Source organism: Amphibalanus amphitrite, unplaced genomic scaffold (genome assembly GCF_019059575.1).
Source record: "Amphibalanus amphitrite isolate SeventyFive unplaced genomic scaffold, NRLGWU_Aamphi_draft 000056F_arrow, whole genome shotgun sequence".
Taxonomy (NCBI): domain Eukaryota; kingdom Metazoa; phylum Arthropoda; class Thecostraca; order Balanomorpha; family Balanidae; genus Amphibalanus; species Amphibalanus amphitrite.
The window spans coordinates 838584-862500 of record NW_024881552.1 but is presented as its reverse complement, the minus strand read 5'-3'; the positions used below and the strand labels follow the sequence as shown (position 1 = coordinate 862500).

The 23917-nt window shown below is 50.5% G+C and overlaps 1 protein-coding gene across 2 annotated transcripts in view; it reads right to left on the bottom strand.

Moving 5' to 3' along the window:
- Positions 1–23095, bottom strand: part of LOC122378221 (protein turtle-like) — a 32004-nt gene extending 8909 nt beyond the window's left edge. For both annotated transcript variants that reach the window (XM_043359040.1, XM_043359039.1), the window contains exons 1-7: positions 22552–23095; positions 11938–12041; positions 10240–10361; positions 4614–4848; positions 2701–2816; positions 2284–2443; positions 1645–1932 (exon numbers count right to left, since the gene is read on the bottom strand). In XM_043359040.1, coding sequence (XP_043214975.1) covers positions 1645–1932; positions 2284–2443; positions 2701–2816; positions 4614–4848; positions 10240–10361; positions 11938–12041; positions 22552–22574 — 1048 coding nt within the window. In that variant the 5' untranslated portion in view covers positions 22575–23095. The remainder of the gene's footprint in view (positions 1–1644; positions 1933–2283; positions 2444–2700; positions 2817–4613; positions 4849–10239; positions 10362–11937; positions 12042–22551) is intronic.
- Between the last annotated feature and the right edge of the window lie 822 nt (positions 23096–23917).

Here is a 23917-nt window from a genome sequence, read left to right as displayed (position 1 = left end):
GATGTTTTTCACCTTAAATTTTAGTTACATAAGAGTTATATTAGCTTTTGTATATAACCAAAGTAAAAATTATATTGTTTATAACTTTTTTCCTAGAACGATATTACGCAAAACACGCAACCCTGCAAAAACGCACGCAAAAAACGCCTAGTGTAGCCAGGCCTTTACCGTTCAGCCACGCAATAAATCACGTTCAATTCTTTTACCGGGGCGATGGAATTGACGCCGCAGCCCGTGCTGTGACAATCCCTAATTAATTTCCCGGCCACAATCCCTAATGAATTTCCCGGCCACTGCCGCCGCTGGTGCCTAATCATTAGCGCCGCCAAATGCAACGTCCGATGTCCGGACAGGCGCGTCAGCCGCCAGGCTGTGGGAGATACTTTATTGGGATTACACTGAGCTCAGAACTCAGACTTCATTTGGATTACAGTGAGCTCAGAACTCAGACAGATCGCTGAGCTCAGAGGAACTCTGATTTCGAGCTCACAGCGAGCTACAGACTCGCAACAGACTGCGGGAATAGGGCCAACTCTGAACTCAAAGTAACCTCCGCACTTATAGTTCACTCCGCGTTTCCGGGGATTCAGTGTTTAGAAAGCATTTTGGCTTCCGTGCTCAAAGCGACATCCGGGCTCACAGCGAGCTGCAGAGAGTGAGATAAACGTAGAAAGAGGTCCGGTGATCAGACTTCAGACCAAAGTTTCGGCTAGAAGAGAGAGCTGCGTAGAAAATGCCCTCGACACTGAATGGCCGATCGTTTGGGATCCTGCTGAATATTTAACTGTGATACTTGCAATGAAATGTCGGCTGAACTGACACTGTGCCGGCTGTAGTTTACTTCAATGTGACCTCTGAGAGTCGTTAATGGAAACTGCGCTCCATGCCAGGTGATTAGGTGGGCAGATGCCCGCGGTAGTTGGTGCACATTTTCGGAAACCAATGAAACTACCCAGAGAGAGTGACTGTCGGAATGTAACGAGTGTGCTGCTTTAGTTGGATCTCCAGATAATGGTAAGTCTACTTAACACGCGCTTCATGAAAGGGGTTGAAATTTGCATATGCTGAATCAACTCTGCATTAGCATTACTTTAATGGTTCAGCGTAATGCCCCGAAAACGGACGCGAAACACTTGGCAGCACCTGCTCGTAGTTGATCAGATCTATATGAAATAGCTAACAGCTGACACACATAACATAACAAGGCACCTGTCCAAGAACAGGCAGCACTCGACACTCACTCTTCCGGATTCCACGTCAAATTAGTTACACCGGTCACCTTTTCCGTCTCAAATTCCACGGCCGCCGCCCCACCCGTCTAGCACTGAGAGTGGACAGGAGCTCCTTCACCACACAAGGCGTTTCACTCACAGTGAACGGTGAGGTAGGGGTGCTCATTCACAGTCCCCTCTCACAGTCCCCGTCCCACTCACAGTGGACGGTGAGGTAGGGGAGCTCACTCACAGTGGACGGTGAGATATAGAGAATCTCACTCACATTGGACGGTGAGGTAGGCGGAGCTCATCCACAGCCCCCTCTCACTCACAGTTCCCGCCCCACTCACAGTCCCCGCTCGCCCACAGTGGACGGTGAGGTGGGGGAGCTCACTCACAGTGGACGGTGAGGTTTAGGAATCTCACTCACAGTGGACGGTGAGGTAGGCGGAGGCGCGCTGCGCCGTGCCGATCCCGTTGGACGCCTGGCACGTGTACCGGCCGTGGTCGTCGGGCTGCAGGGCGGCCAGCACCAGTGACCCGTTGTCGGCCAGTTTGAGTCGCCCGCGCAGCTCGGCCAGCCGCGTCACGTCCACCCCGTCCCGCAGCCAATGCACGGTGACGTTATCTGGCCGGGCGCGCGTGCGACACTGCAGCACCGCCTGCTCGCCGGCCAGCTTTGTGTCGTTACTGGGTCCCTTCTCGATCTCCGCGCCGCCTGAGGCCGGAGAGGAGGAGGAAGGGTTACAGGCCAGTCACACCGGTACCGGCTGGCCAATGCCTACAGATTCTGTGACAAATATTGCCTGGTACATAAATAACAATTTGGGCGAAGTGTATGCATGAAACGACAACGCCAGAAAATAATCAAAAGATAAGCAAATTTCGACATTTTACCGGTTTAAAACGTCCCCTGAGATATCATCTACTACGCAGCATGGCTTTCCATTCCAACATTATTTCCCAAACGATCGTACCATGACTAATGAATAGCTCATGTCTCGCTCACGGCACAACGGCGCCATTTAATCAGCCGGCACATGTATCCGGTGTGGTGAGCTCGTCGTACCTGCCATGATAATTTTGGACTTCCACTGCACGTCTCCCACGGCGTTGGCCGCCACGCAGGCGTAGTCTCCGATATCCTCGGCGGCTATTTTGGTCATCCTGAGCTCCGAGCCGCCCCGCTCCAGGCTGATGGTGTCCGACTTTCTCACCGGCTTACCCTCCTGTAAAACATGGTGATGTATCATTTTAGTTGCACGTTGTATTGCTATAATCGGTAAGGCATACCAGATCATCAGTAAAATAGATTTCGGCTGGAAACTATCCTACTTATTCACGATCTGTGGTAGTAACTAGTAATAAATTGCAAAACCCAATAATTGGTTGACGTTAATTAACAGGTATTCAGACACACCCAAGCTGATTGACATACATAGAATGCGGACACAGTTCATTACATTGAGGATTTGGTGTGGCTGACCTTGAGCCAGCTGATGACGGGCTGCGGCGTGCCCCGCGCCTGACAGGTCAACGTCAGCGAGTCGCCGATGTTGACAAACACGTCTCTGGCCGGGGTCCGCACCAGTCGGGGCGCGGCTGAAAAACAGGCCCGGGACCACTGTCAGCCTGTTTGTCAGTCTGTCATCCTGTCGGTCCGTTTGTCAGTCTGACGGTCTGTCAGTGTGTCAGGACTCTTTACTGTATGCCTGGTCTATTCAAATACATTAGCCAGAGGGGTGTGGTAATAATTGGTGTAAGCAAATTGACCACGGTCAAAAATGCATTACCAGAATGCACTTAAGCCAACATTTTGGGATGTTCTCGTTCCTAAGTCGGCTAAGAGCTTCGGTCCAGAAAATAAATTTATCGTTGGCATCGTTGGCATACAGTAAAATACATACCAAACTCGGCCGGTGATAAATTTTCAAGACCTCAGTCCTTACTGATTTTTGAACTCGGCCTTCGGCCTCGTTCAAAAATCCAGTAAGGACCTCGGTCTTGAAAATTTATTTACACCGGCCTCGTTCAGTATTATATAGTCCCAGTGGCGCGGTTTGGACTAGACCGCCACAAACACACTGCCACAGAATCAACCGTCACAAACGGTGGCCATAGGAAAATGCTGGTTGGGTTTGAAGGGCTCTCCACTGAGACCAGTCTCAGACCGCTGGTATCTGGTCGTGGACCATCGGTCAGCCGGCGCGCTGACGGCAGGTCGTTTGGTCAATGGCCGCGGTCGTTCGCAGTCGACCGCACTGAGCCGGTCGATCAATTGACAGTCGATCCATCACACGTACCGCTTTCATGGTCAAACCGACTGTCCGTCCGTCCGCCCGTCCGTCAGTTATGGTTTGTGCAGCGGTTCGGGTCAGTGGAAGTCACTTACAGTGCAGCCCGCACCCCGAACGTCGATAATCCAGGTGACAGGAGGCATTGTTGGCCTTTTACTGGATTGCTATTTTTAAATTTTCATTGTTGCTGTATTGAAAAAAAAATCATCAGCGTTTACGTGACTTGCAAAAGCCCAACCAAACCATAGCAATCGAGAAATGAGGAAGGTGTAGGTATCCAAGTGAATCTCTTAGCCATCGTGTCAACAACTTCATTACGCTGTGTTCGGGAATGCTGAGCTAGCTTTCAAATGCGGTACACATAAAATGTTAACGATAAGTCAGTCAGTGACACACGAACAAATAAGGGTCGAACAGTGCAATTCGACGCATTTGTGTTGCTGTCTGCGTGCTCCGGCCACGCTACCGTACCAGTTTCTCGCTTCCGCCGCTAGATGGCAGGGGCGTCGTACGCCTGAGAGGATGCTGTGCCGGATAGCTCTGCCACGGGCTATCGGCGGGCGCGCCTGCTTTCGCGGCAATAGAGAGCGGTGATGCAAATCACACGCCGACGGAGCTTCCATAAATTTGCATATTCAGCCTGGGATCACAAGTTCATGTTTGGAAAGTGTGCTTTTCCGCAACCGGCTTACCCGATTCGACATACCTACAAAAATCGTTATAAAACAGTATAAAACAGTAGTGGTACAAGTAAAATCTTATTGAGATTTTTAGTTCTAAAACTTCTTGAGCCCAAGAAAATTACTAAACCCTGCAACTGCACGGACACGTCAGTACCACACTTCTGCGAAGCCGTCATTTTCACATTTTCTGCGGCAATAAAAAGCGAAATGTCTAAATTAGGTCCCTATTCTTCATTGGAGTTAACCAAGACACGCATGCCCTTCATCCCCCTTTGTCTCTCCCTCTCCCTCTCCCTCCCCCTCTCCCTCTCCCTCTCCCCCGCCCTCTCCCTCTCCCTCTCCCTCTCCCTCTCCCTCTCCCTCTCCCTCTCCCTCTCCCTCTCCCTCTCCCTCTCCCTCTCTCCCCTCCCCCCTCTCACCGTGAACGTCCAGGTGGACCCAGGTGGCGTTGCCCAGCACGGCCGGCGACTGGTTGAGGAAGTGCACGATACACTCGTACCAGCCGCCGTCCGGCTCGGTCACGTTGGTAACGTTCAGCGAGGCCAGGCCGTGCTCCCTGGAGCGGACACTGACGCGGCTCACACGGCCCCGGTAGCTGTCGGCTACGTGTGGCGGGTACCCGTCGTACCAAATGTACAGTGGAGAGCGCAGGTGCTGTGGGCAGGGTAGAGGGCCGTCAGATGGGCTGGGTAGACCCAACGGAGAAGGAGACTAAATGTCAAAATCTTGTCAACAAAAAGTAAAGAAGTTATAAGTTACCCGCATTGTAAATTATTTACTGGTTGTGTTCAAATATGACTTGCTGATTTTCAGTTACATAGTCTTGTCTTCAGTCTTCATTACTGACTGAATACGAGGAAACTACAAGGAATGAAATTAATCGGGAATTGACCCATTTTAATTATTTCCGGTATCTTTGTCGATTCTTAGCAAACAGCGGCTGAGCAATTATTGTTATTAATTCCTCGGAACAATCCGTTTTCAATTGAGGTTTCCGTCCGTTGGACTGAATGAGCCGCGCTTGGTATTTATTCCTCGCGGTTCATTGGTATTCCTATATTTCATTTCCAGCCGGCCAGCTGATTGGAGGGGGTGATTCTGCGGCCGGCTGGGACGGCCGCCGTTTCACTGAGTGATCGGGCCAATCCCCGGCCCGGTTAGTCGGCCCGGACCCGAACGGCGGCTGCTTCCGCCGCTCAGTTTCCAACTCTGTTCCCGAGAGGAGCCGATCCGGCTAATGTGGAGCCAGCCCATCGCAGAGTCAGCGTCCAGCAGAAGTAATTTAGAGCCGGCCGGCGCGCTTCCGGGCCGAGTGACAGGCGCCCCAACAGCGCCATGAATAAGGCCAGACACTAGTAGGCCAACTTTCCGAGTGGCCGCAACTCTTCGAATCGGGCGCGGCCGTCGGCTCGGCTCGGCGGCCCCTCCTGGGACGGGCCGCGCGGACGGCGCCGTCTGAATTGTGACGCCTCTCCCGTCACAGTCGAGCTGACGACGTGCAGCTCAGCGAACATCATATAAAAGTTATGATGCACTGTTTCGAACATTTTCGCCCCTGGGATTGCAAAGCATTTGGATGCAACCCTTATCATCAGAGATACCTACCGCTGTTCTAGTCGATTTGGCAAACAAAGTTTCCACTTGGGACGGGATGTCCTGAAAAGTGGTACGGGCGTGCTAACGATTTTTATACTTTTACTGTGATACGATTTTTACTGTGATATGGTTTGTCTCTTGGGACTGTCAACGTGTGTTACGCAAGGCCTCATGCTGGGTTCATTGCAACTGTTTCACATAGACCAGTCGTTTCACTGCGGGTGTTCAGGATGACAGGCATTATACGGCAAGAGCCACATTTGTGTTCAGATGGGGTGGCTTGTGGTAAGGAAGATATGTGATGTGTTATGTAGCTACTTCCTCAATAGCAAAACCGTCTTCATATAAATTGTCTGGTAGGTTGATATTGTTAATAATTTTGCCGTAGATTCCTCTTACAGATACGTTTTAAGGTAAAAAGCTCAAAGTTACCTTGATAAGTTGCTCCAGCTCACCTTTCTGAACTGTGGCTGAGTCGTGTCAGTGGTAATGTGGGCAATGCCATTTACTTTAACAAATTCAAGGGACAATTCAGCCCGCTCCTTTATTGGTCCGTAAGAGCACATGACCGTTCCCGCAGTTTCCCGGCTGGGTCATCACTTATTTAGGCGCTGTTTCGTGCTCTATCGAGCAGCCTATTTCCAGTGAACCCTTTGATGGGCCATAAGGCGGCGGAGCGCAGCTGGCCGCTCGCACACCGTCGCTCACGGCCGGCCACCGATCTGGCCCGCGGGACGCCGGCTCTCGGCCGACCCCCCGATGACGTCACAGCCGCCTGGCTGACGTCACCGGGGGGATTAACTGGCCATCAGCGGGCGGCGGGCGCCCCGGCCGGCCGGCGCTCAATGGGCCCGGACGTGGCGGCATAATGGCGGCGCGACAGTTTTGCCCCAACTGGCGGACATCGCGCCAGATTCGCCTCCTCTGCTTAATGCCAATGACGGAAGGCTTTAAATGGATGGCTGAAAAATCTGAGCGCAAACCTGAGATTTTTCAGAATAAACGTCCAAACCGTTTCTAGATAAATTTGACTTGACATGACAGAACTGAATAATGTTAAAATTATGCAGAACGTTTCTTCAGCTTTGTGTGACGTTGATGCATCTTTATCTCTATGGCTCTTACAAAAATATTCAAGAGGCTCTAAACGCAGTGCTTTTTAGGTACAGCCACAGATTTGTACAGCCTATTTTAGGATGGCATCTTCATCTATGGTCGTAAAAAATAAGTGCTATGTCCGGTTTCTAAGCCCTGAAAATTAAAAGTTTCGGAATTGTGGCGCTAAATATTCATTTATCGGACGGCTTGAAGAGCTTTATGATTGCGCACACTCAGAAATTATGTCATTTTCTCACGAACCTTGGCTTTGATTATCGTTCTACAGATGATTGCATACAGATCCTGTTGACGTCTAAAAACGAGGATACGATAGGCGTTATCACAAGTGTATTCGCGGCCATTGGGGCGACGTAAGAAAAGAAGAAAACAACTGGCCCCAAGAACTTTATATTATCAGTTAGCATGCACATTTTCCTTGATATGTAGAGAATTTACCATTAATTGTTAGAGAAAATTGCATTTAAAATCTTCCATTTATGCTTTTTTCATCGTTTGCACAGTATGTTCTTTTACTAAGCTAGAAACACTAATTATAAATAGTTCCCGCATCATCAAGAACAATAGGAAAGGCTTGAAGTGAATACAATGATCTAAACGGTTTTGTAATCCATGTGAAGACACTTCTAAAATTGCCTGTAGAAATATTAAAGGCAAAAGTTCAACTTTTTCACAAGACGGATGGCTATAAACCTATTCAACGTGTGACAACTCAGCCGGTATTTCGTCGCCTACAGCCCAGCTTTTCCTAGTGACCGATAGAGGCGCTGCTATCGATGTCCGCCCGTGCCGCCTAACGAAACGTCCATATTTCCAGAAGAGTTTTTGAGGTACCTAACCTTACACATTTAGGTATATACAAGCAAATCGAAAACGCGGGTGACTTGACGTCAAACCTTTTGACATCGAAGAAACTTGGAAAGAACGGCATCGGCCACTTCTTTGCAATCATAACCCATTTCAAACAGCTCAAAAACAAAATCTTTCAAATACCTACAGGAATTGCGAGCCTTCCACCATACCATTTCAGCGCTCCTCTCCATTCTTACAAGCATGTCCATTGTCACGGCCCTCAGATTCCCCCATTGGCGGGTCAGGATTTAGCTCTGCAGCCTTGAACAGGCCATTTGCCTAGCAGCAGTGATCCATGCTGGCGGTACATTCCAATCTGGCGCTCGCGGCCGGCGTCGTCCATCGCCGGCCGTGCCACGAGACGATGGGCCCGAGAATATCCGCGCCCGGAGGATGGCGACAATAAATACCCGGCTGCAGCTCGACACAGGACGCGGCCGAGCGACCGGCGGCGCCGCGCCGCCCGGTCCACGAGCCGTCGGACCGACTCGTCAGAGCCGTAACGGAGATTTCAGCTCCATGATGGGCTGAATGGGCAGAATACCCAGAGATCGACTGCAGACTGCGCTGGAGACTGAGCCGAGAGTGTGATGTTCTTTGTCTCTTCGGGAAACTAGTCCGCGAAAGAAGGAGGAATTGCGGCTCTATAGAGCGGTGCGAGAGCGAGCCTTACGCCTTCACCCTCCAAGTCACTTTGAGAGAGCTGTGAACTCTACAAAATGGCCGTGGCGGATATACCGTCGGGTCCCAGCCCCCGATCCAGCTCTGAATCGGACACAGTCGGCTCCGCGGCTCTCAATCGGCTTCTTTCAACTAGGCCGATCCTCAGTGATTACCAGCTGACCGGGGTGGCGCTGCCCGGTCAGCTCAGCTCGGTCCGGCCCTTCCAGCCGAAACAGCCCTCTCAGTCGGCTGCACTCTGTCATGGTTAGGGGATTCCTCTTTACGCTGACGAACGGACGCTTCTTTTTAACTCTGTCTCCCCTGTATTCCACGACTTTGACGCTTTTTCTTTTAGAAGACAACTCGAAATTCTCCTAGAAGGTCAAGGTATTGGCGGCGGCGACAGTGGGGTACTGGTCAGGGCCATTCAAAATTATATCATTGGCACTGGTAGGTTCATATAAAAGGCACGCTTTAGGAAGTAATTTCTCTGAGCATAAAATAGGCGGACTGGCGACGGGCGGCTCTGCTTTTGGTCTGCTGGCTGGGCGGTCGGGGGCGGTGGTTGTGCCCCCTACCTTGTAGGGAACTGGGAGAGGTGCTTAGAGATAAGCGCTTGTCGCTTCTGCACCAATCCGTGTAAATGTATGACTGCAAAAATGTTTTTTTTTTTAATAAATAAAATATGAATCAATCAATCAATCAATCAATCAATCAATCAATGGGTCTGAACTCTGAATATGGCTCTGAATACTGATGGCTCTCACGGCTAGTGCAGTGCTAAATCACACCTCAGTTCGCATCACGCGACCGAGCCAACCCTGCGTTGACTCTTAAAGGCCCCATTCAGCCCTCTGCCAGCCTTCCGTCTGCCCTAACCGCCCTCTGTTAGCCCTCCGTCTGCCCTAACCGCCATCTGCCGGCCCTCCGTCTGCCCTAATCGCCCTCTGCCGGCCCTCCGTCTGCCCTAACCGCCCTCTGTTGGCCCTCCGTCTGCCCTAACCGCCCTCTGCCGGCCCTCCGTCTGCCCTAATCGCCCTCTGCCGGCCCTCCGTCTGCCCTCTGTCTACCCCAGCCACCGTTCAGCCGGCCCTTTCCGGCCAGTGGCGGCGCCTGGAGAGACTCGCCCCCCTCTGCGGCGTTCAGCCGGCCCTTTCAGGCCGGTTGCGGCGTCTGAAGAGGCTCTCAGTGGAGCGTATCTCTCGACTGGAGAGGGCCCGGCACTCGGAGGACGTCGCCCTAGGCGGGCTCCACGGCCGGCAAAGTGGCCCACTCAAGGCGGCACAATGAAACCGGCCACAGTTAAAGACGCCAATGTTTCACAAATACTGGCCGTGAAAGTGCACCACTTCACAACACTTGAAAGGAGAACGTCTCTACCGTTCTCAACCGTTAACAAAATGACGGCTATATGTTATTACTTGTTTGGATGAAATGTACACAGTTTTTACATAGGTGCATGCCATACACCTATAATGTTTTTAACATGTAAAGTTGCCAGCCCTGATATATCTTTTTTGACGAAAAACTGTAGCCAACTTGTCGCCCGAGACCCAAATGACCTTTTGCCACGGCCTTTGACAGCTCGGCTGAGATGTTAATAATCAGAGCTCCTCATGCTAGGAGGGTGATCGATATCTCATGAACGGGAACAATAGAATCTGATATATAGTTTCGTGTCATCATCCCACTTCAGAAGTTTTTTTAAAGTTTTTAGAAGTTCAGTTGCTGCCAAGTTATAAAGGGACGCCGGGCGCATTGACAGACACAGAGTGAGCGCTCTGTCTGGTCTCCGCCGACCAGTCGGTGTCAGCTCACCTGTTTCTTCCACTCGATGACGTAGGGCACGTGCTCGTCGTTGGGAAAGTTGAGCGGACACTCGAGTATAACGTTCGACCCCACCAGGGCGGTCACGTGACGTCCAGTTGGCACCTCCAGGCCTGAAACGGTACACGGCAAGTCAACGTCACGCAAAGTCAACATTATAAAAGTGGCGCATCGAACCTTGCAAGGAGTGCATGAAATCACGATTCTGTGTGCTTGAGTCATAGGTCAGTGATCTGACCTGACCCGAAAATGCGGTTGGTGTCAAAAGATCCAGCTTGAATCAAAGGTCAGGTATGCCAAGTTTCATCTCTCTATCGCCGGCTTGTTCGGAGCTAAAAAAAAACCTATGGGGGCGGCAGCCGCCCCCCCCCCCTCGGCCGGCGAGGGTTAAAACGCAGTGACCTAATTTCAAGCTGTTAAAGCCGCATTCAGGGCAGAGGAGACCGTTCAAATGATTTATCCACCCCTTGGGCAAGGCACTGGGCGTGATATGGGCCTTGTGCTAATGTATTTGTGTGCTCCTATGTAGCCTTGTTTCCCCACTGTCGAATTAGCCCCTAATTGGACAGGTTCCCGGCACAGGGACCTGGTATATTATGCCTGCTGCTGTGCGGAATTTCACAGACGCTTGCTGCTATGTAATGAGACATATAGCTAAGGCAATAAGCCCCAGCACGAGTAAATAGCTCTAGCCGTGATGACTGCATTCGCAGTAAGGTCACCTTACCTATGTGAGTTCATAACTAACGCAATCTTTAATATATGTTCCAAATGATGACTTGTCAAATAACCCATACCAATAAGTTCCTACCATTTGCTGTGTTAATCGAAGGCAGAACAGTAAGTGCAAAGAAACTAACACAATTGTGCCAACTGGGATGTTTCCATTTGAAGATTGTCTTTTTGCGGAATGTAACGCTGTGGATATTGATAGATAATCTTCTTTCAAAGGTCGCCGTGGACGGCCTTAACTTTAGAAATAATCCCCAGTTGGATGGTTGTGACTTGTGAGCTTTAAGTCTGGATTTCCCGTCTTCCTATATGGACAGATGTCACCAAGGTTGCGTCAGAACGCAGAGCACTGTTGGGTTTTGTTTTAAACGGCAGCTTACTTACTGGAGTAACCTTATATTATAAAGTTCAGGTTACGTGTGGCCGAGTTTTGAGGCCGTGAGGCGCAGACTAGACTCTCACACCAGCGCCCATAATCTGGGCGATCGATGCCGAGAACTGATGGCCCATTTACAGATGCTAGTGGCCCAAAGCCGCCACCATTTATCAGGCCACTGAGACCGGCGCGGGATTTACCTAATTAGAAACGGAGTCAGAAATTCTCCGAGAAGGCAAGTACTTATGCAGGGTATGCTGGGTGAGACCTTTGTCGCGTGGTATTTAATATAGCGTATTGAAAATGGAGATGCTTTGTAGCTAGAGTCAGCCAGAGACGTAATCCGTCAAAAATGTACCTAAGGACCTTTTTTGTGATGTTAGTGTCGCCAAGGTCATCAAAGTGCTTTTCAAAACGCACAAGGTAGAGGGATTAATTGAAAAAATCCAAGTATATAAGCACATTTTGTTTGTCGGTCGATTTCCTGAGAGCATATTTCTTTCTTATTGAGTGTGCTTACTCTGCGGTGAGAGTATTGGAGCTTCCCCCTACCAGGCGTCCAAAGGGCCCTCCCTACTCACCGACAGAGGGTGTGAGCACGAGCAGGGCCGCGCACATCAGGAGCATGACGTGGGCCGACACCGGGCGAGGCCGAGTCGCGCCATCAGCGGCTCGGCTGGCACATCTGACGGCACGGGGGGGGGGGGGGGTCAGCAATCATACATTAAACAGATACAAATTACAAATTACTTTTGACGCAGCACGCCAAGACAAGCTTAGCACCTAATTCTAACAATGTGTATAATCACGCAATATTGTTTTTTCTAGACGTTATTGGCCGGAACACACAATGGGAATAGGCCGGTAACTCAACCGCTATTTGGCGAACTTTAACTCAGGAATGGAGGGCTAAAATTGTAACCAAACCCAGATTTACATTCATACATCAGTTGCAACCTCGGCAAAACGGTCAGAATCTTTCGATCGATACATAATCCAATCCCATCTCGCGCCGCCGAGCGTTGCCGGTTTGCTGTAATGCGGCACAGTATAACTTCAGGCGTTACTGCTGCTGCCATCTGGCGACGGTGTTAGAAAGCGCGCGCTCCAGCGTCGGCGGCAGTATCTTGTATTGCGGCACAGTATAACTTCAGGCGTTACTGCTGCTGCCATCTGGCGACGGTATTAGAAAGCGCGCGCTCAAGCGTCGGCGGCAGTATCTTGTATTGCGGCACAGTATAACTTCAGGCGTTACTGCTACTGCCATCTGGCGACGGTATAAGAAAGCGCGCGCTAAAGCGTTGGCGGCAGTATCTTGTATTGCGGCACAGTATAACTTCAGGCGTTACTGCTACTACCATCTGGCGACGGTATTAGAAAGCGCGCGCTCAAGCGTCGGCGGCAGTATCTTTTATTGCGGCACAGTATAACTTCAGGCGTTACTGCTGCTGCCGTCTAGCGACGGTATAAGAAAGCGCGCGCTGAAGAGTCGGCGCCAGTCTACTGTATTGCGGCACAGTATAACTCCAGGCGTTACTACTAGTGCCATCTAGCGATAGTAGTCGGAAGCGTGCGCTCAGGCCACGGCACCGTGTAGTTTGCCGAGTGCTAGCCGCCACGAGACGTTAGTTATACACATTTCTTGTAGTTTTGATTCCTGTCACTACGCACAATACTTCTATTCATTTCCTCCAATCGGTGGTTGAACGACACTCGAACTGGTGTATCAATCAATCCATTTGACGACATTACACTGAGCTAACACACGCACAAGGGCCCTGTTTACCATTGAAGCATGTTCCATTCAGTGGCTGAGCCGACACCGACGGTTGTTTGCACTCCGCCACGACCCCGCAATGTCCGCCCCACAGAGGCGGTGGTTACACAGTGGTCCGCCGCGGAGCTCACATTTCAGTTAGTTCATTGTGAGCCGCGGCCGCAGTGTCCGACACCGCTCCATTCAGACAGTACTAGCGCTGTAAATCTCTGTCACTGGCGTACACACGCTGATTACACGGATAATACCGCGACATACACCGTGCAGTATGTTCATGTTACTGGAGAATGAAGAGGTTATTTATTTTGTCGACTGTAATTGGCGTTAGGTATGCACCTAGTAATCAGGCCAAAGTAGGCGCTTTTGTATGCTGGATCAAGATTAAAAAGGAAAATATTACAAGAAATGAATTAGGTATATAAATTTTAGAAAATACATGCTTATGCTTAACCCGCGCCCCACTGGGGTCTGCGTATAACACGCCCTACTGGGGGGGGGGGGCTATTCATAGCCCCCCCTCCTAACTCCGAAACTACTGGGCCGATCGTCGAAATTCAAACGGCGTCTGATAGCCCCGGAAAAACTGTCGAGCGAAACCTAATTTCATTGACCTCGAGGTCACCGATGACGTCACAGGTCAGGTCAAAGTAAAAATTATTAGCATTTTGCTTGTTCACGTTTTGGGCTCTGGCCGCCGTCTTACAAGTCAGATCAGGCTCATTTTTGGATCGCACACTCGTGAACAGATGCTCTAGATACCCCGAGGGTACCAAACTTGTACTTTGATTTTCAGGTCAAGGTCAGGTCATCACAGGTCACGAAAATATTATATCATGCGTCGGTCACGTGACACATGTTTCATGGTCCATTTAGGCCAGAGATTTCGAATGTGATGTCGTCTGTGTCATTCGAGGTCATTTTGAGTCGAATTTAGCTTAGGTCAGGTCACTTTCAGGTCAAAAAAGGTCAAATTTTGAAGTTATAATTTTTCAACAAAAAAGGTGTCTATTGGATGCAGTTTGAGCTCAGGAACACGATGGTGCTATTTATATTGGCGTACGATGTCAAATACGTGCTGAAAAATTGATTTGAAAAATTAATAATTGTGAATTATTTGCAATAATGCGTAAAACTTGGCCATTTTTGAAGATATTTAGCTAAAACTTGCTAGAGTTAGTCATAATAATGCGTTCTATCACATATATTCCGTTTTTTTTCGAAAAGTCAAAACTTTTTGAAAAAAATGTAAAAATATAAATTTTGGATTTTATTATATCAAATTTTCGAAATTTTCAAAATTTTGAAAATCCGAGATGGCAGTTTGATAGCGCAGTCTATTCTGAGTCCTCTCATGCAAAGAAATTGGATCTAGCTTAAAAACTGAGCTCTTGGGAGCGATTGCCGTGGTTCAATGTTTTGCGTCGAAATCGGCCGAACATGACGTCACTCTGACGTCATTTCCGGCCAACCTATGGTAGCTACGAAGTTAAAATTTTGACACAAGGTGTCAAATTGATGCAGCCGAAGGTACTGAAAGTTTGGCGTCGATACGTCAAGCGGTTTGGAAGTTATCGCAGAAAAACGGGAGGGGGGCTATAAATAGCCCCCCCCCCAGTGGGGCGCGGGTTAAAGTAAACACTAGCAAATCACAAGTGACCACATAATTCCGTTTTTTGCGGTCGGTATGCTACTTCCTGTTTTACACTCCAGCAAATTTCATCGTTATACAATATACATTAATTATAATTATTCCCTCTCTCCTCATTGGTGAAATTCGATGATTTCCACGCCAATTATCGAATTTCACCAATGATGTAGCATCTGACCGCTCGTTGATCCGGCCAAAATTCTTGACTCGGCCTCAGTTGCAAAGGCTATCTATTTGCCCATACAAAAAAAAAAAAATGGTAAGTGACGTTCACTTATCCGACCACAGGTCGATGATTGTGGACTATTAATGCGTTCCATATGGTCCATGTGTTATAATCGCTGCCATTTGCTGAACGCACCCCATTATCTTCAATGCACTGGCATCACTCATGGTCACTGCCGATGTCTGATCTATGGGTGGCTGTCAGATTTGATGACTGCTGTCAGATTGGACGCCTGTCACCCCGCACATACCCGCTGAGGTCGTCGTGTCGCCACGTCAGACTGCGTGGGACTGCACCTGGCTGCCACTCGGATATTGACCCAGCGCACAATATGCCGCGCGCCTGCCGTGACTGGCGGTCCTCAATCGAACCGTGCCGCGTTTAAGTGCCGCCCCGATGGCTTACCTAGCAGTGAGCCTCCCCCTACCCCCAATTTAGCCGCGGAACTCTACATTTCCTGTGTCAATTTAACTTTCTTCAGCTTTTCTTATATTGCACAAAAAAATATCGAATGTCCATACAATATTACATTAAAATGTTTTGCAATTGATTACAAACATCGTAGCCATAGATTACTCCATATGTTATGTCGTAACATAACAGAAGTGCTTCAAAACAACCGTCTGGGCCAGGTAAACGTATTTGAAGGATAGATTCTGTCTGAGAAATAAAGCATATGCGTCGATAGCTCTCAGCACTCTGATCGTATCGTGTAGGTACTTCACACGTGATCATTGTCCCACAGCGTTCAGCTAACCCTTTCCTAAAACAGATACCTATGACGCTAATAAATTTCATCGAAGATCCAAAGTGCTCTCAATTCTCCAGATGGCTTCGTTTTCGGCACTTTTCCAATGTGGCAAACACCGCCATATTTTAGATCTCTATCTTCTACGGCGTCCTAAAGCGTTCCTCAAATCCACCTTCCGCCTTGGGCCGGTAGCCAATCCAGAATGGAAAGAGTGGCGCCGGTTGACCTCAGACGGTGGCCTCTGAGCTGACCTCTGACCTTGCTCCACCGGCCGCCGGTGTGACCTCAGGTGATGCCCGGCCGGCGGGCAGACCGACGGACGGACAGCGGCGGCGGTGGCAGCGGCAGCACGGCCGCTCCGCCGCCGCCGGACTCGAGTATTGATCGATCAGAGACCGGCGGAACCTGCCGCCGCCGCGGGCCGGGTCGGGCCGGGCCGGGGCAGCGCTCCGCCGACCCGGCCCGCTCCTCACATAGTCGGCACCCTAAACCACACCCACGCACCCGCCCACACGCACACACTCAAACCTACGCAGCACAACAGACACCCCTCCCCCCCCCACACACACACAATCCTACATAGCATCACAGACACCCCTTCCCCACACACAAATGCACACAGGACAGGGATCAGGTCAGAGGCGAATTCTTATGGAACCTCGCCAAGCCAACCATCCGGTTGATGACCATTGTCGATGGCGAGTGTGTGTGTGTGAGTACCGCCGACACAGGGGGACCGGAGCGTCCTCAGTCGGAGCCGCGGGTGTGTGAGCGGTGCCAACAGGGGCCGCCTCGGGAGCGGCGCCGCCGTCTCCCACCCGCCGATCGGTCGGACAACGAGCCGCCAATGGCCGGGAGCTGGCGGCCGGCCAGCGCCCGCGCCCCTTCCATGTCTCGTTTATTACGGATGTGGCCGCGCTGTCGGGCCGTCTTCCTTCCTGCGCCCGTGGACACGGCCTCATTTGTCCGCGCCAGGAATGGCCCGGAAACCGGCGGCCGGCTATATTAAATGATCTTTGTGCTGCAGCGGTAATGAACCGCGAAAGAGGTGCTCTATCTACGGCACTGAAAGATTCAGCGGTGACACAATCCGCCGAGGTCATCTCTATCGTGGTGATAATGGTGCCTAACTAGTGCAAAAAGTTGTGCGAAAGTAAAAAGGCGGCTAAGGGCCACAAGTGGCCACACCTGTAGATCTGCGAAGTTTGTGATTTATGAGGAGAGAAAGCTCTCCGTAACTAACACTTTTGAGTTGGCACTTCCGCGCTGGAGCTTGGTGTCCGGAGCTTCCGTAAGGGTAACTTTCCGGGGGGGGGGGGGGGGGTACTTTGCCGCCCATGTAGCACCAAGACGCTGTCTTCACGACACAACAGATACAAATGAGTTTGCACTCAGTGGGGCCAAGGCATTATGTATGCAGTTAACACCGAAAGGTCCTGTGTGAAAACACGTGTACGTTAAGGTTGAACTGGTTGAAGGTGCCAGGTGGTGTTGAAATATGCGTTTATCTAACTTATTCGTATAACGTAAATTCTCTTCAAATTTGTGATTCGATATGCATAGGTACAGCCCACCGCTAAAGTAATGTAGGGTTTTACCAATCTCAACGGTTGGCTTTGACTGGCGATTGTTTAATGCGGAGTGATCGAAAAGAAGGTGCCAATAGCTAAAGTTGCAGCTGCAAGGGTGACGATACATATAAGCTACATTCAAAGTTTCATTGTAGTCTGGCTAATTGTTCCTAAGCTTCAGAAGCAGAACATACCCATGACTGAAACCACACATTACTTCTGCTGTGGACTGTACATGAATTTGTCGGAGATGTTTCCTTGTACAGGGTGGGGCAGCATAATCGGGAATGCTTTTTGGGCTCTGATCATGAGTAGGCATGGCATTATTTTTATAAATTATATTATGGCAATGAAACGCCCAAAAGTTGTGCATCATCTGACATGACTACATCCATGAGCATGCAACTTCCTGGAAAAGAGCAGCAAAATAGTTCGACGGTGCTCCAAGTGCTTTGCGCGCGCCCATAGACACTAATGTTAAACAAGTAAAACAAGAACATTTTGTTTAAAACCCTGCAATTCCACGTAAAGGTTGCTGGGCAGGTCAACGTGTTATCACGGACGATAAGGATTGTGTGGGGATACTTAGGACAACAGGTTAACGTAATCGTCGTAAAATAACTCTTAGCAGAGGACATACAAGATGACTCACTTGAATATAAGGAAGAAGCACTTGAGCATATTAAAAAGAAACAATGTTCAAAACTTCAGCGACAAAAAATCTTATCACCGACTGGAATACGATAAAAAAGAATGGCATGCCATATAGGGGATTGTATCGAGAATATTCCAGCGGTCATGCAAAGTAAACATCCTGTTGGGGTGATGGACCTATGGGTGGTCTTCAAGGGAGGTGCACGTGGTGCACCCTACTTCATCGAGCCCGGATAAAATGAGCACCTCTGGTAAATACAACCGCACTCTGGCAGACTCACGTGGAGCCGTCGGAAGAGAGGATCACTGACGGTCCAAATCACGTCTTACGAGGACTCTGTCCGTGCTGGTACTGCAGTGAGGACGACATGTTATTGTGTAGGGCACCTCCACCTGAGATGAACCAAAAACTTCTGGTCCTTCAACTCCGCCGATTTAAATCCGACCAAATTCTTTACATGGAGCGTTTTTTGGTAGAAGTTTAATGAACAACTTATCATCAGTAAAAACAGTCTTCAGTGCAAGGTACGAAGCTGATGGGCGATCATGGACAAGCAGGAGGTTGCACGTGCATGCGCGTGCTTTTGGACCCGCCTTGAGAAGGTCATCGACGCCGAGGGCGGTCAAATAGGATGAGGGATAGGTAAAAGGTGACCGATTGATAGGATGTTGCTAAAATAGTGCTTGGAGCTATATTTTTAGATTCATGACCAAATAATCCCGTTTGATATTTATTCCCGATTATGCTGCCCCACCCTGTAGGTATTGCAATGAGCATGTTGCTTTATTTTGTTTCACTTAAATCTCATCTCAATCTCTTAGTGGAACATGTGACCTCCACTCACTGTTATTTTATTTCGCATTGAAGCTTAAAACTGCGTTTGTTCACTCTTATTCACACTCACTTTTTCAGTTGACATTGTGTGTGACTACGCCATTGTTTTTCCCATTGTAAGTCAAGTGCCAGAGAGGTTCCTGCCGTACAAAGGAATTGAGAGAATGCCGTTTCCGTTCAAAGGAAGGATAGACGACAATGGACCACTCGCATTGTGGTTGAGGATGTAACTACAATCTACTCTACTTAATTTAAAATTATCTGACTGATCAAAGCTGAACGTGTATAAACAATGCCTATCTTCCGATGAGACATAGCGAGCCGACTGTTTCTGAATTGGTCAGAACAGGTAACCAAAATAGCGAACGGACTGCGGGAGCGAAACGCAACTAAGAAACGGTAACAAAAGTAAGGATTAGGAAATGAACTGTTGCGAGGTCCAGGACAAGGGCTTCACCACCGGGGGACCCCCCCCCCACAATAATTTCCGGACCCCCAATAATTTCCGGACCCTCCAATAATCTCACTACCGTAATATAGCTTAATGTGAAAGGGTGTGCATTTTTGGATTGGATCCCCCAATCCTGAGAACGTTGCGGAGCCCCCGTCTAGGACAGACAATCTGGTGAGGACTCTATCGATCAGTTGCGCCCCGGGACATATGATCTGCTGGGACCTTCCATCGGTCAGCCTCCATTCGCCGCTCGTCAGAGATGGTTTGTACCCGCCCCGCGGCCGTCACCCTCGCTAGGCGCGCCACCAGACGTGTCATTGTGGCCGCTGCAGAAACCTCGGGTGACGGCGTCTGCCGGCCGCGGACCGCCCCCTGATTACCGGCGGCGCCGCGCGCTGACATCAGCGGCTGGCGCCGGCGGCAGAGCGCCATCCCGCTGCGCCGGCAGCGGCGCGCCGACTCCACTTGGTTGTGCTACTCAGCCGTCATCCCGGCTAATGGTGTTATCTCGCCTCAATTGGTCCGGCGCCGCCGATATCGCGGGTCCATGAGAACGGATGGCGACACGAGAGGAATGCGTCTGGCCTGTGGTGAGGGCCGAGGGGAGACGGTAACTTCGGGTCGGGTCGGTGGTGATGAGCCGGCGCGACAGACATGATCTGTCGTGTCAGCAGGCGACTCTGCCGCGCCCCGCTAATCCGTGATAAATCAGCATTACATCTAATGGACCACGAAACTGCGGGCTCGCTGCAATGCTGGTTTTAGTTGCCGTTTGGAAAAGTGTTATGCAGCTAGGCATGCCTACTTCTGGGGTTATCGAGAAACTCCTTGCACATTAGCATGATCATTATTCGGTGATCAATTGCCGGGAACACGCCGTCATCAGTCTGTCCGCCGAGCTTTGCATACTCTAGTCTGTGTGCACATATTTATACGACCCGGCGCAGGTACAGTCGTCTGACGCCTCACCCACAGTCGACCCATCACACACCACCTGACCCGACCGACACCATTTGACCCGCTCCGCCATCTCGACGGTACCACTCAGCTGATGACTCGTCCGCTCGCCTCCCAGCTGAGTCCTGCGCTCCGAAGGGCGGCCCGCCTGCCCCCGAGCCTTCTCCGTGAAAACCGCCGCCTTGTGGCCCCCAGCTGCGCCAGGCTAATGCTGAGGAGTGGACCAGCCTCCCCCGGGACAGAGAGCACTTCCCAGGGCTCATGTGGTACAGCACGCCAGAGTCGTGACGGACTTTGTGACAGTTGGGATATCCGTGGCCCAGTCATCCAAACGTCGCTCCGGCGTGGCCCGCCAACGAGGCTTTTCAAATGACCTTATCTGACACAGAACCCTCTGAACTTATCTGACACAGAACCCTCTGAATGCCCGAGTGTTCTGTACTTCCGCGGCCGCCTCGCGTTCACAGCCGCTGGCTGCTGGGCCGAGAGGCCCCCAATACCCACAGTACACAGGTCCATTACCACCGGTAATGTGTTTAGCGGCGGCTGCCTGTGGGGACTGTTACTGGAGGGCTGTGTTTAGCGGCGGCTGCCTGTGGGGACTGTTACTGGAGGGCTGTGTTTAGCGGCGGCTGCCTGTGGGGACTGTTACTGGAGCTGGTCCGTGTCCGCAGCTCTGTCACACACGGCCAAACGCGGTCAGCGTCGGCTTAGACGCTGTGAATGAACGACCATGGGCGGTTATATCGATTCCCGCATCGAAATTAAAGGGACCCTCCCACCTTAACATTAGATTTGAGTTGAGATAGCCAAAATGGGGTCCCTGGCTCACAATTACCGGTTTCGGCACTTACAACATCGAGAAATGCCTTAAATCGGAAATATTGAATTTCAAAATTGCAGCATTTTGATTCAGAGGGCCTAATGCATAGGAATACCCCTTTGAATGTGTGACGTCAGCGCAGATATCTAACGATTTTCAAATGTTTGACTAAAACGTTTTGTAGCACGCGGTGGTATATGCTGCTTAGCGCGCAACAAATGCCGCACTTTCAAATAAAGTCGCTAGGAACAGCGGAGATCCCAAAAAGTAAACAAAAGTAAAAGTCTAATATCTTGAAAACCGGTGAATATTTTTCGATGAAATTTGGTAGATATTCGTTTTTGCTCTTTCTGAACCGAGCGACATCCTTTTCATGCCAATTCATTAACTTTTTTGAAGGTGGGAGGGTCCCTTTAACGAGTCCGAAAACTGTGTAAAATATAAGAGCACAGGTTTAGGCAATGCTCTCTTTTGCAGCCTCTACCGGCTGAGCTTAGAGAATGGTTGGTATGGAAGACGTTTCCGTAAATTTTAGTCACACAATGCTACCTGTAACCTCTTCGAACATTGTGTGACAGTCATCAGTAATGTTTCGGATGTAGCGAAATTTATTAGTGGGACCATCGTTAGTCATTAGTCAAATACAATGTCAAACTATGTTACAGCTCTTCGTATATGGTCCTTAATCATTTCCACTTTACTACTGAAGTCGAATTACACTGATTGCTTTCTGTATCCCATGCCCGCAGGCCGCAACATTCCTAAACATGACAGGTACCTCGACGAGTACGTTTTACATTTCGTCGCACATCCACATTGCAAATCATATACTCCCTTCGCTGTGCCTTGGGGTAATCAGTTAAGTGAAAGGTCGTCACAATCCAGGCAATAAGCTCGGATGAAACGTGCACTGCGCAGCAGAAATATTCACATGAGCCGGAGCGACGTCAGTTTCTAGTTCAAGACGTACGGTCCACCCTTGCTCGCAATTTCCCTTCTTATTGCTAGAACAAAGAAAAGGAATATGCCTATCGTCCTCATTTAACCGTCCGTCGCTGATTTGCAAATATTTATTCAACCCGCATTTTCTAAAGAGCTTTGAAACTACTTGAAGCTCACATTTTTTGTACGTTTTTTCCTCATTCTTATTTCATGTGTTTTCTGCAGGCAGATTTGTAGCTGGTTTCAATGAGAGATGGAAGGAAGTTGAATTTGATTTTGGGCTCCTGAGTCCTGTTACTGTTGCCTGAGGTTTAAAAAGTTAAAACCCGCGTCGTCCGTTTCAGAAGGATATATAGTATTTGTTCGTTGAATATTATTTTAGCAACAATTCAACTTCCTTCCATTCGGCCATTGCTTCGTTCTGTTCAGTATAGAAAGTCACGAGTAGATACCTGAAATCACATTCGCTGCGGCCAAGTAGATGTATATGCAAATAGACTCCCCGTTAAGCACCAATGCTGAACAATTTCCGTCTGTGAACTGACTCCCGGACCCACCTAGTCGCTGGTGCGTTCGGCATCCATCGGTGTGAGGGCGCCGGGCGGCCGGCGGGAGGGGCGCCGCGGCCGAGCGCCCCCCGGCGCGCTACCGGCGCATCCGGCTCCTCCGCGGCAGCGCGCCCGGGCGCCGGGACCTCTGCGATGGTCGCGCCCGGCCTCCACCGCGCATCCACCACACGGACCGACGAGGCACGCGCACCGCCGCGCCGGGCGGCACCGGGAGGCCGCGCCGGTCACCGCGGTACCGCACTGAGACCACCTCGGGAGGGTGACCGAGCACTGGATCCGGCGCGACGCAGGAGTTTTGCTGGACGTTGAATTCAAATCGTCCGCTCGGAAGGCTGCACGGCGATCAATGATAGATGCAGGAACACTGCGCGCCGGAGTCGCCGCAGAGGCACCACGGAATACCACAAAACCACGAATACCCAAAGATGCCGTGGTCCGGCTCTGCGTCACAGCTCACTGGGGTGTCCCAATGCCTTCCGCAGCCGAGTGGCGAGCCTGCGTGCGCCGTCGGACCGGCCCCGGGTGTCGCCGACGGACGCTGCAGCGGCCGACTGGGGCAGGCGGCAGCAGCCGCCGGCCGGGCCACGCTGCTGCGAGTATCGACCGGCGGCGGCCTGCAGCCGCCCCGCCGCCGCCGCCGCCCCCGCCCCCGCCGCCACCGACGGCCGGCCGACCTGGATGATCTTGTGACGGCTCTAATCATGCAGCTCGGACGCGGCCGGCGCGGCGAGAGCGGTCCGAGGAGGGGGTGGGAGAGGGGAGGGGTCGACAAGGAGGGAACGTGACCCAAGGGTGGTCGGACCGGCGTAAAGGTCAGGCGGGTGGTGGCCGCCACGGGGTCGAGCAGAATTTAGATCCGGAACAGGAAGGGATATTGGGAGGGCAGAGCAAGGATCTTGCAACATTTTCGCTGCACAATAAACCCCTTAGTTCAATCGCACCTTTTTCCGAAATAACACCTAACGGCAAAACAATTTCAGTTAACATGGAGTCGAACAGGCTGGCATGAAAATCACTCCGCAGTTGAATCGATGATCGTCTGCGGTGAGATGGCGATGCCAAAAATGAAGTGGAAACGATTGAGATGAGATTTCATTGGCCGATGCGGCCCATTATTGATCAATACTGCCCGGGAAAGTTGACGGTGACTGTAAGCAAGCTTGATGCGAGGGGTGGTGCATACTTTTTTTGTAACGTTTTCCGGAAACAATTTCGAAGTAGGCATGTATGTATATTATACAGTAGATACCAGCTCATTTCAAACGGACTTGCGGTCGACGCGGGTCAGTGCAGCGCAAGATTCGTTTGTAGGCGCGTTTTATTGCTTGCAAGAAAAGACGTAACTATCTACATA